Source organism: Alligator mississippiensis, chromosome 15 (genome assembly GCF_030867095.1).
Source record: "Alligator mississippiensis isolate rAllMis1 chromosome 15, rAllMis1, whole genome shotgun sequence".
Taxonomy (NCBI): Eukaryota; Metazoa; Chordata; order Crocodylia; family Alligatoridae; genus Alligator; species Alligator mississippiensis.
In genome coordinates this window covers 3,649,150-3,664,549 of record NC_081838.1, presented here as the reverse complement: position 1 = coordinate 3,664,549, position 15,400 = coordinate 3,649,150, and the positions used below count along the sequence as shown (strand labels likewise).

At 68.5% G+C, this 15,400-nt stretch overlaps 1 protein-coding gene across 6 annotated transcripts; it reads left to right on the top strand.

The window, feature by feature from the left end:
- Positions 1–56: 56 nt before the first annotated feature.
- On the top strand, positions 57–14,321 carry EHBP1L1 (EH domain binding protein 1 like 1). 6 transcript variants are annotated; one of them, XM_059718382.1, is made up of 21 exons: positions 57–1,517; positions 3,851–3,908; positions 4,001–4,096; positions 4,307–4,360; positions 4,902–5,071; positions 5,244–5,395; positions 5,592–5,627; positions 5,707–5,793; positions 5,928–6,288; positions 6,410–6,488; positions 7,353–7,510; positions 7,608–7,656; positions 7,772–8,044; positions 10,613–11,335; positions 11,817–11,871; positions 11,961–12,016; positions 12,146–12,266; positions 12,626–12,725; positions 13,332–13,405; positions 13,497–13,611; positions 14,097–14,321. In XM_059718382.1, the coding sequence occupies exons 1-21, from the start codon at positions 1,414–1,416 to the stop codon at positions 14,179–14,181; spliced, it is 3,006 nt and encodes a 1,001-aa protein (XP_059574365.1). In that variant the 5' UTR covers positions 57–1,413; the 3' UTR covers positions 14,182–14,321. The 6 variants fall into 6 exon arrangements, with proteins under 6 accessions (XP_059574365.1, XP_059574360.1, XP_059574364.1 ...); XM_059718381.1 differs by having other exon boundaries at positions 879–1,517; positions 9,092–11,335; XM_059718377.1 differs by having other exon boundaries at positions 875–1,517; positions 7,772–11,335.
- Positions 14,322–15,400: the final 1,079 nt, after the last annotated feature.

Genomic DNA, 15,400 nt, shown 5'->3' with positions numbered 1-15,400 from the left:
TGGCTGGTGCCCGGGGGGGGGGGAGAGGAGAGGAGGGGGCTCTGGGTCTGGGGGCTGATCCAGGAGGCAGGGAGTGGGGCGCTGGCTGGGGAATGGGGCCGGGGATGCCTGATATCCGTGGGCTAGCGAGGGTCCCAGCCCTGCCCAGAGCCACCCACCTCTGTTCTACTTGGCCGCTGGCACGTCCCACCCCAGAGCTAGCCGCATCCCAGAGGGAAGGAGGAGCTGGGAACTGGGCACTGGCACCCTAGGTGGCCCTGGCTGCGTCTGTCCATGTGTTGTGGGGGGGCAGTGGGGCCGAGGCATGGCGCTGGGGTGGGGGCAGGGTTGGGGGTTGCGGTGAGTGGGGGAGTCCTGGCTGGAGCTGAAGGGAGTGTACGGCACCTGCTGCCCTCAGGGCCAGCCCTGCTGTGCAAGGAGATGGTAGCTGGGTGGGGGAGTGTGTGCACATGCGTGTGTGTGTGTGTTTGTGCATGGAGGTCCTCTCGGTGGGGCTTTGTGGCCTTGCGTGTCTGTTCCATGCATGTGTGTATGCGTGTCCTGGCTTGCAGTTTTGGACGTGTGTGTGAGAGAGAGAGAGAGGGCTCACGTGTCTGCTCACATGTGTGTGTGTCCACGTGGATCTTTGTACCCTTGAGTGTGCAGATGCGTGTGCATGGATGTATGCGGATAGGTGTGTGTGTGAGGCTAGGGGGCAGGAGTGCAGGTCGGGTGCAGCTCCCTCATTGGGGGGGCTCTGATAGGATGGGGGTCGCAGGATGTGCCCCCTGCTACTGGCCCTAGGGGAGGGGCAGATCTCGGGGGCATACGGTGCAGGTGGGTGTGGGGGGTCCTGGCCATCCGCTGGGGTGGTCATGGTGCTGCTGTCCCGAGGCTGGGACGAGAGTGTGGTCTAGTGGTTGGGGGGGGGGGGGCGGGGAGCCCGGGCCCTGGGTTCTGGCCAGTGGCTAAATTTGGGGCCTGCGAATTCCTGGTGCCGGTGCCAGGGCCCAGCTCGGCTTACGGGGAACTGATCTCTCCTCGCGGACCGGGGTGGGGGGCACAGCCCTGCCCCCCAGCCTGGAACTAACTCAGGGTTAGTAGGGGTGGCTGCTCCTGTCCCCCCCCCCCCCCCCATGGCTGGGCGGGAGCCCAGGCTCGAAGCTCTCCTGCTCTAACCACTAGGCGTTACTCCCTCCCCTTCCCCCGGGTCCAGGCTGCCCCGCTCTAACCACTAGACCTGCCCCCCCCCCGTGCTGGAGGGCGCCCAGCGGCGCTCCCGCCCCGGCTCCTTCCTCCTCCCCCCGCTTCTGCTTTCGCTTCCTGCCGGGGAGCGGCCCCACGCGGGGCGGGGCGGGCCGGGCGGCGGCGGCGGGCGGGCCGGGCGCGGGGCAGGCGGGCCGGCCGGGCGGGCGGGGGTCCGCGGGGGTCGCCATGACGTCGGTGTGGAAGCGGCTGCAGCGCGTGGGCAAGCGCGCCGCCAAGTTCCACTTCGCGGCGGGATTCCAGGAGCTGGCGCTGGAGAGCACGCGGCGCTGGTGAGTGCGGCCCACGCGGGACAGCGCCGGGCCCCACGCGCGACTCGGCGCCCGCCGCCGCCCGCAGCCCTGCTGGCTCCGGGACGTCCCGCTCGGCGCTGGCCCCACGGGGCGCCATGCAGGAAACCCCTGCCGTGGAGAGCCCCCTCCCACGGGTGATGCCTTAGCGCCCCGCACCCGTGCCCCCCGCAGCTCCCCGAGCCCCGGACTCCAGCCCCCCACTCGTGACACCCATGTGATCGGCAGATTCCCCAGTCCTCCCACTCGTGACCCCCCCCCCGGGCTCAGCCCCCAGGCTCTGGATCGCCCCACCCGCGGCCCCCTGCCCTGGCCCCTCCACCCCACTCCCCACCTCCCTCCCCCCAGCCCACGTGGGCCCCCCACGCCCCCTTGCAGGTGACGTCATTGACACTGTGGGGCAGGACTGTTAACCCTACCTCTCCCGGGTCCCAGCCGGCCCCAGCTCTATGGGGGGGGGGCTTCTGGGGGGTTGTTTCCATGGCAATGGGCGGGGCAGAGGGCAGGGCACTTCCCCTTTCATTTTCTGTTATTTTTTTGAGGCCGAAATGCCCATAAATGGGGAAAGAGCCCGGTCGATATTGCATCACTGGGGGCTAAAAATAGAAACCAGGGTGGGGGAAGGGCAGGGGGCTGTGGGGCAGTTGTGGGCTGGGGGGGCAGATGGAGGATGGGGTGAGCCCTGGGGGGGAGGGGAGGGCTGGAAGCCCCACCCCTTTCCCCTCATGCTCCACCCCTTTCCCCATCCAGCCCCGCCCCTCCCCTAGGGACCCCTGCCCTCCTTTGCCCCAGCCCCCAGCCCCGCCCCCCACTGCAAGCCCCTCCCCATTGGCCACAGGCCCCGCCCCTTGGCCGACCCCAGGACCACCCCACACAGGACCCACCCTCTCCTCTCCTGCCCCTGGGGCAGCACTTCTTGGCCCCCTCCCCCAGGCGCTGGGCCAGTGCGGGGGCAGGGACGGGGTGTCGGGTTCCCTCCAGGCTAATATTAGCACCTGCACCTGCCCCCCCAGGCCTAAAAATAGATGGGGGGCAAGGGCTGCGGGTCAGGAGTGAGGGGCACCATCGGGGCTGTGGGTCCGGAGTGAGGGGTGGCGGGGGGCAGATCCGAGGGGCCCCAGGCCGGGGCAGGCCGGAAGCCGGGCCGACCGGGCTGTATCCGCCTGTTGTCCGGGTGTTTCCCGTGGGGGGCTGACAGGAAGGTGAACGCGCACGGAGAGCCCACAGCCCCCCCACTGGCTGCACACCTCTGTTCCACTCGGCGGTCTCACCCCAGAGCCAGCCGCATTGCAGCCACTCATCCCCAGGGCCCAAGGCCTCACCCCAGAGGCGGTCGCACCTCGGTTACACTCAGCTGCCAACACCCCGCACCCCAGAGCCGGCTGCATCGCAGGGCCCCACCCCAGAGCTGGCTGCACGTGTTCTCCTTTGCTGCCGGCACAGCCCAGCTCCCCAGCCCCCCCAGCCCAGAGGCAGCTGCCAAGCTCCTGGCACTCGGGCCGGAGTTTCCATCCCAGCCCCGGCGCCTCCGGCCGGGATCCTGGAGTCGAGTGCAGCGCCGGAGCCCTGCCCCGATGCGCGCCTGTGCCCCCGGCCAGGGGAGCCCAGGCGTCCAGGCTCCCAGCCCCCACTCCTCTCCTCAAGCTGGGGGGGAACCCAGAGCCCCCTGCCTCAACCCCCAGCCCCCAGAGCTGGAGGGACCCCAGGTGTCTGGGCACCCCCCAGGGCAGGGTTGCATCCCAGCACCCAGACTGCCCCACCCAGGGTGTGGCGGGAGGGTGCGGCGCAGAGGCCCAGGCAGGGAAGGGTTAATGGGGGGGGTTGCCCTCCTTGGCGCAGTGCTCAGTGCTGACTCACCCGGGCAAAGCCCAGGGACGGGGAGGGGGAGGCGTCCGGACTCCCCACTTCTCTGTCTGCCCCCACCCCCACCCCCCTCCCAGAGCTGGGGAGGGCCCAGGCGGCCAGGCTCCCCCCTCCCCATTTCTAGCCCTTATCTCAGGGGCACCCGGGGTAGGCGGGCCGGCCACCCGCCTCCCGGACGCGCCCTCCCCGCACCCAGAGGCCTGGCCCTGGAGATAAGGGGTCCTGGAGCTGCCTCTCCCGCCAGGAAGCCAGCGTCTGGCCCTGCTCAGCCCCCCCCCCCGCCCTCCCAGGCACCCCGGCTTCTGCTCCTTTTGGGAGACTGTGGGAGCCCGGACGCCTGGGCTTCATGGGACCCCAAGGCCCCCCACCCCCTGGGGTCTTTTGGGGGCAGGAGGCAGTGGGGTGGGGGTGCCAGACCCCCCCACCCACACCCCCCTCGTGTCCCCCCCCAGGCAGCCCGACAAGCTGGTGGTGGTCTGGACCCGGAGGAACCGCCGTATCTGCACCAAGGTCGGGGTCTGGGGGGGGGCGTTGGGGGCTCCGGCCCCGATCCTGGGGGCTGGGGTCTCCCCGGGGCTCGCACTGACCCTCTGCCACCACAGGCTCATAGCTGGCAGCCAGGCATCGAGAACCCGTACCGCGGCCTGGTGGTCTGGATGGTGCCCGAGAATGTGGACATCACCGTCACCCTCTACCGGGTAGGTGGGGCCGGCCTCGCACCCGTGCGTGCGCCCCTTGCACGTGTCCCACGGCCCCGTGAGGCCATGCTCCAGGCATGTGATGAGGGGTGCTGCCTGGGCTCACGAGGGGGCGGGGCAGGGTTGGCAATAGTGCGAGGCCTCGTGTGAGAGCTCCTTGTGTGACACGGCCTCGTGCAAGGGGCTCATGCTGCCCCCCCGTGCCCTCAGGACCCGCACGCCGAGGAGTATGAGGACAAGGAGTGGACGTTCGTCATTGAGAACGTAAGTGCCTGGCAGGGGAGGGGGGGAGCCCGGGCCCCCGGGTGCTCCCCAGCTCAGGAGGGGAGGGGTGGGGGGGTGAGAGCAGGGGGCCGGACCCCTGGGTGCTCCCCAGCTCAGGAGAGGAGGGGCGGGGGGTGAGAGCGGGGGGCCGGACCCCTGGGTGCTCCCCAGCTCAGGAGAGGAGGGGCGGGGGGTGAGAGCGGGGGGCCGGACCCCTGGGTGCTCCCCAGCTCAGGAGAGGAGGGGCGGGGGGTGAGAGCAGGGGGCCGGACCCCTGGGTGCTCCCCAGCTCAGGAGAGGAGGGGCGGGGGGTGAGAGCAGGGGGCCAGACCCCTGGGTGCTCCCCAGCTCAGGAGAGGAGGGGCGGGGGGTGAGAGCAGGGGGCCGGACCCCTGGGTGCTCCCCAGCTCAGGAGAGGAGGGGCGGGGGGTGAGAGCAGGGGGCCGGACCCCTGGGTGCTCCCCAGCTCAGGAGAGGAGGGGCGGGGGGTGAGAGCAGGGGGCCAGACCCCTGGGTGCTCCCACTCTCGCCCGCCCTGCAGGAGTCGCGGAAGGTGCTGGCCTCGGTGGCCGTGAACCTGCAGCGCTTCGCCCGCCCGACCCCGACGCAGACGGAGCTGCGCCTGCGCCTCCGCCCGCGCTCCACCAAGGTGGTGGCGGCCACGCTGCAGCTCACGCTCACGGCCACGCTGCTGTACGAGGGCAAGGCCACGTGAGTCATGGGGGCCTGTGGGCGTGGACGCGGGCTGGGTGCTGGGCAGGCATGCTTGCGGGCCCAGCCAGGCCGTTGCCTCGCTCCTGGGGTCTGCCGGGCGCCCCCAGCCTGTGGTTGGGCAGGGGGCGGGCCGGTCGGCCTCACGCACTGCCCCCCTGCAACCCCCCAGGGACGACGACATGCAGAGCCTGGCCAGCCTCATGAGCGTGAAGCCCGGAGACATCGGCGACCTCAACGACTTCGCCGACAGTGACGACGAGGAGCCGGGCACGCGGCGGGCACGGCCTCAGGACGGCGGCGGCCCCGGCACGGACCCTCCAGGTGGGGGCCCCCTGCCCCGGGCCTGCCAGCCCCTCGCTCCTGCCCTGGGGGGTCCCCGCTGGCGTGGCACGCTCTGTCTCCCCCTTCTCTTCTCTCTGGCGTCCCCCTGCCCCGAGGGGGGGCTCTGTCCGTCCCCCTCCCGTGGGGTCTGTCACTCTCTCTGTCTCTGTCTCTCTGTCTGTCCGTCCGTCCCCAGGTTTCACTGAGATTCTCTTGCTGAGCTATTTCACAGGTAGGACCCCCCCCGGCCCCCCAGTACCACACCCGGGGCAGCTTGAAACTAATCCCCCCCCCCCCCCGTCTCCCCCCAGACCCATCGCGGGAGCTCAACGTGCTGGCTGAGGAGGACGAGGACGCGGGGAGCAGCAGGGCGGGCGCCACCCGCCCACAACAGAGGGGTAAAGGGGGTGGGGGCCGGGGGGCGAGAGCAGGGGGGCCGGGAGCCCCGACGCCTGGGTTCTCCTGGCTCTGGGGGGGTCCGCGAGGTCCAGCCGTGGCCCTCAGCGCTGACCCCTCGTCTCCTCTCCTGCAGTCCCGGCTGCCCACATCGCTGACGTCCCCTCCACCCCCTCCGGGGAGCCCCTCCGCCCCGTGCTGGAGCTGGCCCCGCCGGGGGCAGCCCCCGCCCCTGCCCCTGCCCCCGCCCCAGCCCCGCTCTCAGCTGCCCCCCCTGCAGTAAGTGCGACGGGTGGAGCCGGGCACAGCCGGGGGCACGTGGGGAACCCTGGGGGGCAGGGGGAAGCCCAGGACCCCCGTCGGACCCCCAACCCCGGCCCCCACCCCAGCCCCAGCCCCAGCCCCTCCCCCAGGGCCGGACAGCGGCCACCTGGGAACCCGGGGGCTGGAGAGGAGCAGAAAGGAGCCTCGTCCCCCGAGCGGCCGGCAGCTGGGAGGTGAGCCCGGACCCCGGGGTGCTCCCCAGCTCTGGGAGGGGTGGGGGGGAGAGCAGGGGGAGCAGGGAGCATGGGGGGGGGTGGTCTCTGGGATGCCCCTGACCCTTGTTCACCCCTCCAGGCCAGGCGATGCCCCCGTGCCTGCCCCCCGGCGGCGGAAGTGCCCGGAGCCCCCTGCACCCCCTTCCGCCCCCCCTGAGGTACCCCCTGCCCCCACTGCACCCCCCCGGTCACGTCCCCGCTCCTTGGAGCCCCGCCCCTGCCCCCCGCGGCCTCCGCCTCGGCGCCCCCGCTCGGCCCCCCCAGGCTTCTCTGTGCTCGTCTTCCTGGGCCCGAGCCCCACCGTCCTGGCCCAGGGAGCGGGGTCCGGGCAGGGGGCTTCGGCTGCGGCTCTGCTGGCGCTGTCGGCTGTCCCGGGGCTGCCGCTGGTGCCCGGAGACCCCTCCCAGCACCCCTGTCCCTTGGCAGCTGGGGCGGCCCCCCCTACGCCCTGGCAGGGGCTCTCCATGGGGGGGGCCTGGACCGACGTGCCCTGTTTCGGGGGGACGACGGGTTGTGGGGGCCCAGACCCCCTGTGGCTGCCGGGGGAGGGGGTGCCCCCCCCCAAGCCCAGGCGCCTCTTTGCCCAAGACCCTCCCAGGGGGGCAGACACCGGGGGCCCAGGGCCAGGGGCCGGGGCAAGGAGCGCCGCACCGCCGCCGTCCAGCGAGGGGACCCAGGCGTCCAGGCAGGACCCCCCTCTTCCTCCTCCTCATCCCCCAGCCCCGGACAGCCTAGGGCAGGGCGGGGCTCAGGTAGGGATGGAGCATCCTTGTCCTTGCCCCCCCATCCTGCTCCCAGCTCCTGCTTGGCTGGACAGACGGACGGACCGACCCGCAGCTTGGGGATAATGCTGAGGCTCTGCCCCCTAACCCCGCAGCCCCCCTTGCTTCCAGCCCCATGCTGGGGGGGGACTGGGGCAGTATGGGGGGGCCCGGCGTGGTTTGGCCAGGGGGGTTGAGGGTGGGGGGGGCTTCCCAGCGCCCCCTGTCCCCGTCCCCACCCCCACCCCGTTTGCCCCCCAGGAGGCCCCGGGGCTGGTGACCTCCAGCCAGTCCCTGCTGTCGTGGTGCCAGGAGGTGACGGCCGGGTACCGCGGCATCCGCATCACCAACTTCACCACGGCCTGGCGCAACGGCCTGGCGTTCTGCGCCATCCTGCACCACTTCCACCCCGACAAGATGTGAGGCTGCAGGGACAGGGGCTGTGGGGCAGGGCGGGCACCTGCGGGTGCCGGGGGGTCCCAGTGGGTCTGAGCAGCCCCTGCCTTGTCCCCGTAGTAACTACGAGGCCCTGGACCCGCTGGACATCAAGAAGAACAACAAGCTGGTGAGTGGGGCTGGGCACGGGGGTGCCACGTGCTTTGGGCGGGGGCGTGGGAGCGGGGCACTGGCCCTCCGGGCTCTGCAGGGCCCTCACTTTCCCCCCCTCCCCGCCCCCCCAGGCCTTCGACGGCTTCGCCACGCTGGGCGTCGCGCGGCTGCTGGACCCGGCCGACATGCTCTTCCTGGCCGTGCCCGACAAGCTCATCGTCATGACCTACCTGTGCCAGATCCGCGCCCGCTTCACGGGCCAGGAGCTCAGCCTGGTGCAGCTGGGCGGCGGCGACAGCCAGAGCACCTACAGCCTGGGCCAGCCCGGCCCTGCGCCCGCACCCCTCGAGCCCCCCTGGCCCCCCGCCACTGCCACCGCCAAGGATGCTGGGATGGAGGTCAAGGTAGGGGCCGCAAAGGATGCTGGGATGGAGCTCAAGGCAGCAGCTGCAAAGGTTGCTGGGGTTAAAGCCAAGGCAGGAGCCACAAAGGATGCTGGGATTGAGGCCAAAGTGGGAGCAGCAAGGGATGCTGGGATTGAGGCAGAGGTGGGGGCCCCAAAGGATGCTGGGGTTGAGGCCAAACTGGGAGCAGCAAAGGATGCTGGGATTGTGGTCAAGGCAGGGCCCACAAAGGATGCTGGGATTGTGGTCAAGGCAGGGCCCACAAAGGATGCTGGGATTGTGGTCAAGGCAGGGGCTGTAAAGGATGCTGGGATTGTGGTCAAGGCAGGGGCTGCAAAGGATGCTGGGATTGAGGCCGAGGTGGGGGACCCAAAAGATGCTGGGAGTAAGGCCAAAGTGGGAGCCGCAAGGGATGCTGGGATTGTGGTCAAGGTGGGAGCTGCAAAGGATGCTGGGATAGAGGCCAAGGCAGGGCCCCCAAAAGATACTGGGATTGAGGTCAAGGCAGGGGCTGCAAAGGATGCTGGGATTGCAGTCAAGGTGGGAGCTGCAAAGGATGCTGGGATAGAGGCCAAGGCAGGGCCCCCAAAAGATACTGGGATTGAGGTCAAGGCAGGGGCTGCAAAGGATGCTGGGATTGCAGTCAAGGTGGGAGCTGCAAAGGATGCTGGGATAGAGGCCAAGGCAGGGCCCCCAAAAGTTACTGGGATTGAGGTCAAGGCAGGGGCTGCAAAGGATGCTGGGATTGCAGTCAAGGTGGGAGCTGCAAAGGATGCTGGGATTAAGATCAAAGCAGGAGCAGCAAGGGATGCTGGGAGTGAGGTCAAGGTGGGGCCTGTAAAGGATGCTGGGACCAAGGCTAAGGCAAGGCCCACAAAGGATCCTGGGATGGAGGTCCAGGAAAAAGATGCTGGGATTAAGGTTTACATGGAGGCAAAGGCTGCTGGGATTGAGGCTCACACTAAGGCAAAGGCTGCTGGGACTGAGGCCAAGGCAGGGGTGACAAAGGATGCTGGGATAGTAGCCATCAACAGCACCATCCCCCAGCCAGCCCTGAAGCCCCAGGCAGAGCTGCCTGCTGCAAAGGATTTTGGGATTGAGGTTAGGGCACGGGCTGCAAGGGATCCTGGGATGGAGGTCAAGGAAAGGATTGCAAAGGCTGCTGGGATTGAGGCTCACACTGAGGCAAAGGCTGCTGGGACTGAGGCCAAGGCAGGGGTGACAAAGGATGCTGGGATAGTGGCCATCAACGGCACCATCCCCCAGCCAGCCCTGAAGCCCCAGGCAGAGCTGCCTGCTGCAAAGGATTTTGGGATTGAGGTTAGGGCACGGGCTGCAAGGGATCCTGGGATGGAGGTCAAGGAAAGGATTGCAAAGGCTGCTGGGATTGAGGCTCACACTGAGGCAAAGGCTGCTGGGACTGAGGCCAAGGCAGGGGTGACAAAGGATGCTGGGATAGTGGCCATCAACGGCATCATCCCCCAGCCAGCCCTGAAGCCCAAGGCAGAGCTGCGTGCTGCAAAGGATCTTGGGATTGAGGTCAAGGTGGGGGTTGCAAAGGATGCTGGGATTGAGGTCAGGGCAGGGATTGCAATGGATGCTAGGACTGAGGTCAAAATGAGGGCTGCAAAGGATCCTGGGATGGAGGTCAAGGAAGGCATCACAAAGGATGCTGGGATTGAGGCTCACACTGAGGCAAAGGCTGCTGGGACTGAGGCCAAGGCAGGGGTGACAAAGGATGCTGGGATCGTGGCCATCAACAGCACCATCCCCCAGCCAGCCCTGAAGCCCCAGGCAGAGCTGCCTGCTGCAAAGGATTTTGGGATTGAGGTTAGGGCATGGGCTGCAAGGGATCCTGGGATGGAGGTCAAGGAAAGGATTGCAAAGGATGCTGGGATTGAGGCTCACACTGAAGCAAAGGCTGCTGGGACTGAGGCCAAGGCAGGGGTGACAAAGGATGCTGGGATAGTAGCCATCAACAGCACCATGCCCCAGCCAGCCCTGAAGCCCAAGGCGGAGCTGTGTGTTGCAAAGGATTTTGGGATTGAGGTCAAGGTGGGGGCTGTAAGGGATGCTGGGACTGAGGCTAAGGCAGGGCCTGCAAAAGATCCTGAGATGGAAGTTGAGGAAGGGATTGCAAAGGCTGCTGGGATTGAGGCTCACACTGAGGCAAAGGATGCTGGGATTGAGGTCAGGGTGGGGTCCGCAAAGGATGCTAGGATTGAGGTCAAAATGGGGGCTGCAAAGGATCCTGGGATGGAGGTCAAGGAAGGCATCACAAAGGCTGCTGGGACTGAGGCTCACACTGAGGCAAAGGATGTTGGGACTGAGGTCAAAGTGGGGTCTGCAAAGGATGCTGGGATTGAGGTCAGGGTGGCCCCCGCAAAGGATGCTAGGACTGAGGTCAAAGTGGGGGCTGCAAAGGATCCTGGGATGGAGGTCAAGGAAGGCATCACAAAGGATGCTGGGATTGAGGCTCACACTGAGGCAAAGGCTGCTGGGACTGAGGCCAAGGCAGGGGTGACAAAGGATGCTGGGATCGTGGCCATCAACGGCACCATCCCCCAGCCAGCCCTGAAGCCCCAGGCAGAGCTACCTGCTGCAAAGGATGTTGGGACTGAGGCCAAGGCAGGGCCTGCAAAGGATGCTGGGATGGAGGCCCAAAAGGAGTTGTCCAAGGATGCTGGGACTGAGGCCAAGGTGGGGCCCACAAAGGATTCTGGGACTGAGGCCAGCACAGAGGCAGCAAAGGATGCTGGGAAAGCGGCGGTCAATGGGGCCGCCCCCCCGGAAGCCACGAAGCCGCCTGCCGCTGAGGATCCTGGGCTTGAGGCCGCGACAGGGGCCGCAAAGGATGCTGGGACTGGGGTCCATACAGAGACAGCAAAGGGTGCTAGGAAACTGGACCAGCCAGCCACGACCCCGGAGGCTGGAGCACCTGCTGCAAAGGATGCTGGGAGCCCAGGTGCAGAGGATACTGGGAAGAAGTGGATCAACCGGGCCACGGCCTCACCCCCCCGGGAGCCGGAGTCGGCTGCAAAGGATGCTGGGAAGGTGGAGGTCGGGGAGCTGGTGCCCCCGCCCCGCCACAAGCGGCTCTTGCGCTCCCTGTCGGGGGGCGGCACTGGCCCCAGCCCCACGGCGCCACTCCGGCCCCACAGCACCCGCTCCGGCCTGGCCCATGTGCGCGATGCCGACCTGGTGCGCAAGCGGCGCTCCCAGCTGCGCAGCGAGTCCTTCTCCCTGGACGAGGCCGAGGGCAGCGGGTCCCCCCCCCGGCCCCCCAGCACCGTGAGTGGGGCTTGGGGGCGTGGGAGTGTCCTTTGGGGGTATGTGGGTTTGGGAGAGGTCCTGGAGGCGTGGAGGAGCGTCTCTGGCTTGGGGAGAGGTTATCGGGGGGGGGGTCTTTTGGGGGGTATCTTGCCTGGGAAGGGGTCATTGGGGTGTGGGGGAGAATTCCTGGCCTGGGAAGAGGTCACCCCCCAGCTCCAGGCAAATCTGGCCTGGGGAGGGGTGATTGGGGTGTGGGGGGGGGTTCTGGCCTGGGAAAAGGTCATCGGGGTGGGGGTCCGGCCTAGGGAAGGGTTCGGGGGGATGTGGGGGGTCTCAGGCCTAGGGAGGAGTCATAGGGAGTGTGGGAAGGTCCCTGGCTGGGGGAGGGGTCGTAGGGGGTGTGGGGATTGGGGAAGGGGGGCTGGGGGGGTGGCCGGGCAGGGTGAGGTGCTGCACTGGGGCTCCAGGGCCCTTACCCACCCCTCTCCCCTGGCTGCAGGGTGACAGCGAAGGCGCGACGGCCCCCACCAGCGCCCGGACGCAGCTGCCCCCAGGTGAGCTGCGGGGGGGTGGCGTGTGCGTCATGCTCATGCATGTGCTGCCCTGCCCACTCCAGCCTCACCCCCCCTTTACCCCCCCCCAGCCGCAGCCACGCAGCAGGGACCCCCGGACCCCGGCTCCCCTGACGAGGAGAGCCCGGTAAGGGGGCAGGAGATTTGGGGGCGGGGGGCTGGATCCAGGCCTGATCCTGGGGTGGGGACTGGGGCAGAGACCTGCGCCTCCCAGAGGGCCCGATCCTGCTCCCCCCTCACCTCCGCGCCCCCCCAGCGGTTCCAGGACACCAGCCAGTACGTGCTGGCTGAGCTGCGGGCGCTGGAGGTGGAGCAGCAGCAGCTGGACGCCCGCGCAGCCGTGGTGGAGACAGACCTGCGCTTCCTCATGCAGTCCGGTATGGACGGACCCCCCTGCCCCCTAACCCGTCATGAGCAGGGGGGCTGTCAGGGTCTTATCCACTCCCCCGGCCTCTGCCCTCGTTCTGGGGGGTATCTGGGCTGGCAGAGATCTGGGGGGCATGGAGGCTGGACCGGGGGGTGGGGAATATCTGGCCAGGCAGTAGCCAGGGAGAGGCTTTGGGGGGCATGGGAGTATTTGGAGTGGCAGGGGCTGGGGGTGGTCTTGAGGGCAGTCGGGGCTGGGCAGAGAGGATCCGGATGGGGTATCTGGCCAGGGGTGAGGTTCTGGGGGCATTTGGGAGGTGGGTAAAAGGGGATGGGGGTATCTCTGCTCATACCTGCCCCCCGGCCGCAGGCACGGACCGCCCGCGGGAGGAGGAGCTCATCCAGGAGTGGTTCACACTGGTGAACAAGAAGAACGCGCTGATTCGGCGCCAGGACCAGCTCCAGCTGCTGTGAGTCCCACGGGCTGGGGGCAGAGGGCTGGAGCAAGAGGGCAGGGGGGTTATGGGAGGGAGGGGCCTGACCCCAGTCCGGTGCCCCCCAGGACCCTCCACCTCTGTTTCCTGCCCTTTCCCGCCGTTCACTCTGGAACCTACTGACGGTCCCGTTTGGGTGGCAGTCCCCGACTCCTGGAGAAGTGGGGCTGGAAGGAGCGGGCGCAGGCCCCCTCTATCCAACCACTTGGGAGTGACTCCGGGGCAGGGTTTGCCCCCTGGGGCCCAGCCCAGCCCAGCCAGAAAGGGGTGGGCACGCTGGAAAGACCCCGATGCAGCCGCCTGGTGGCGGGGCAGGAGTGAAGGGCAGGATCAGGGCCCCCAAGGCTGCCAGAGCTGGGGGGGGGACATTGATTGCAGCCAGAGGATGGAGACTGGCACCACCTGGGGGCCACTGGAGGGGGGCAAGATGGCAGTGGGGGAAACTGAGGCAGGAAATGGGGAAGAAGTTGTCACTGGGGTAGGTGGAGGCTGGAGGGACCTGGGGCTGGGCTTGGGGTTTTAGAGCCCAGGGCAGAGCTTGGACCCCCCCAGCCCTGACTTTGCCCCCCCTCTTCCCCCCAGGATGGAGGAGCAGGACCTGGAGCGCCGCTTTGAGCTCCTGAGCCGGGAGCTGCGTGCCATGCTGGCTATTGAAGGTGAGTGCCCGGCCCCCAATGGGGGGATGGGGGGGTGGGGGGAGTTGCCCCCAGCCCTCTCAGACCCCCCTTTCCTCCCTGCCCCCCCAAGACTGGCTGAAGACGGAGGCCCAGCAGCGGCGGGAGCAACTGCTACTGGACGAACTGGTGTCATTGGTGAACCAACGGGACGAGCTGGTGCGGGACCTGGACATCAAGGAGAGAATGTGAGTGGCGGGTTGCGCGGGGGGGGGGGGGCAGCTTCATTCCCCCCACCAGGCCCCCGATCTGGGCCGGGCCAGGAGGGAGGTGCAGCTGGGGCGGACCCAGGAGCCTGGGAGATCTGCAGGGCAGGGGCAGAGGAAGGGGGTGGAGGCTGGCTGAGGGGGGCTGCAAGGTCTGGGGGGGGGGGGGTCTCTGGCCAGGCAGAGGCCAGGGGGGTGATGGGATGCATGGGGGCAGGGCAGGGCAGGGGGTGTTTTGCCAGGTGGGAGGGGGGCAGCTCTTGCCTAGCAGAGCTCTGGGGTGGGGGCTGGAGGTTGCGTGGGGGGAGATGTCACTTAGCGGGGCGGGGCGGGGCTGCAGGGTTTGTGTGTGGGAGGGGATCTTGCATTGCATTGCTGGGGTCGGGGGGGCCTGGGGGTCTCACCGAGTAGGGGACCGGGGTGTCCTGGGGGTCGCTGGGTGCTGAGCTCTGCCCCCGTGCCCGCAGAGCCCTGGAGGAGGACGCGCGGCTGGAGCGGGGCCTGGCCCAGCGGCGGCGGTCGGCCCGCAGGGAGCGGTGCCGCATCACCTAGGCCAGGGGCGGGGGCGCTCGGCCCTCCCCCCCGCAGAGACTCCGGCTATTTATTGGCGTGTGCAACGCTTGTGCCTTCCCCCCCCGCTTCCTTTGCACTCATTGGCTGCAGAGCCGGCAATAAAGGAGACGTGGATGGGACCCCCGGCTCTGCTTGGGGGGGCTAGCCGGGCACTCCCATTGGCCAGCGGTGGAGCCAATGGGGTGTCGGTGAAGGTGGGCGTGGTGGGGGTGGTCTCGTGGGCCCGGGCGGTTCAGGAGGCCTGGGGGGTGGGTGGGGCGGGGCCAGAGCTCGCCCCCCCACGGCTGCCCCCTCCCCGCCCCGGGCGGGCACCTGGGTCCCGGCCACTGAGCGATCCCGCCTGGGGGCTTCACCCCGGGGCTCCCCGTTGTCCTGGGGCTGCCCCCCCCCCCGGCTCCGTCTTTACTCTTGGGGTTGGTTTCCCCTTGCCCCCCCTTGTCCCAGCCCCCCCCTCTTTTGAGGTCTCTCCAGCCCCTTCCCCCATCAGGCTTTTCCTCTACGCTTTGCTCTCTGCCCCCCCTCCCGTCTTCCTTGCTCTCTGCCCCCTTCCCCGTCTCTTCTCCCCTCCCCCCTTGGCTCTTTCCTTCCTTTATTCTTGGGAGTCGCCCCCTTCCTCCACGTGCCCCTTGGCCCCTGCCCCCCTTGTCTGGGGTCTTGTGCCCCTCCACCTCTGCGCCCCCGTCCTCGCCGGGTCTTTCTTGCTTCTCCGGGGCTGGGGCCTGGCTCGGCCCGGCTCGGGGCTCTCTCCCCTTCCTCCTCCTCCTCTGCGGCCCGTCCCAACCGCCCCATTCTTCAGGCTGGGTGTCTTCCTCCGCGTTGCTCCGTCTCCCCCGGCCCGCTCCGCCGCCTCCTTTTCTTCGGGGTCCCTACCCCAGTGCGCCCCCACTCTCACTTTTGGGGGGCTTTTCCTCCTGCTTCTTCAATCTCTTCCCCCCTTTCTTCTTGCCCCCCTGCCCCCCTTATCCTTGGCTCTTTCTCTGCTCCCCCCCACCCTTCACTCTTGGTGCTTCCCCCTTTGTTCCCGGCTCATTTCCCCCCTTCTCCTCCGGGCTTTTCCCACCTTCTTCCTGCCTCCCCCCCAGCCTTTTCCCTGGGGCTTTTCCTCCTTGTTCGTCACTCCCCCCCCCCCCCCCCCGATCCTTTTCCTCCCTTTCCCCAGCTCTTCCCCTTCCTGCTTCTGGGCTGTTTCCCCCCTTAT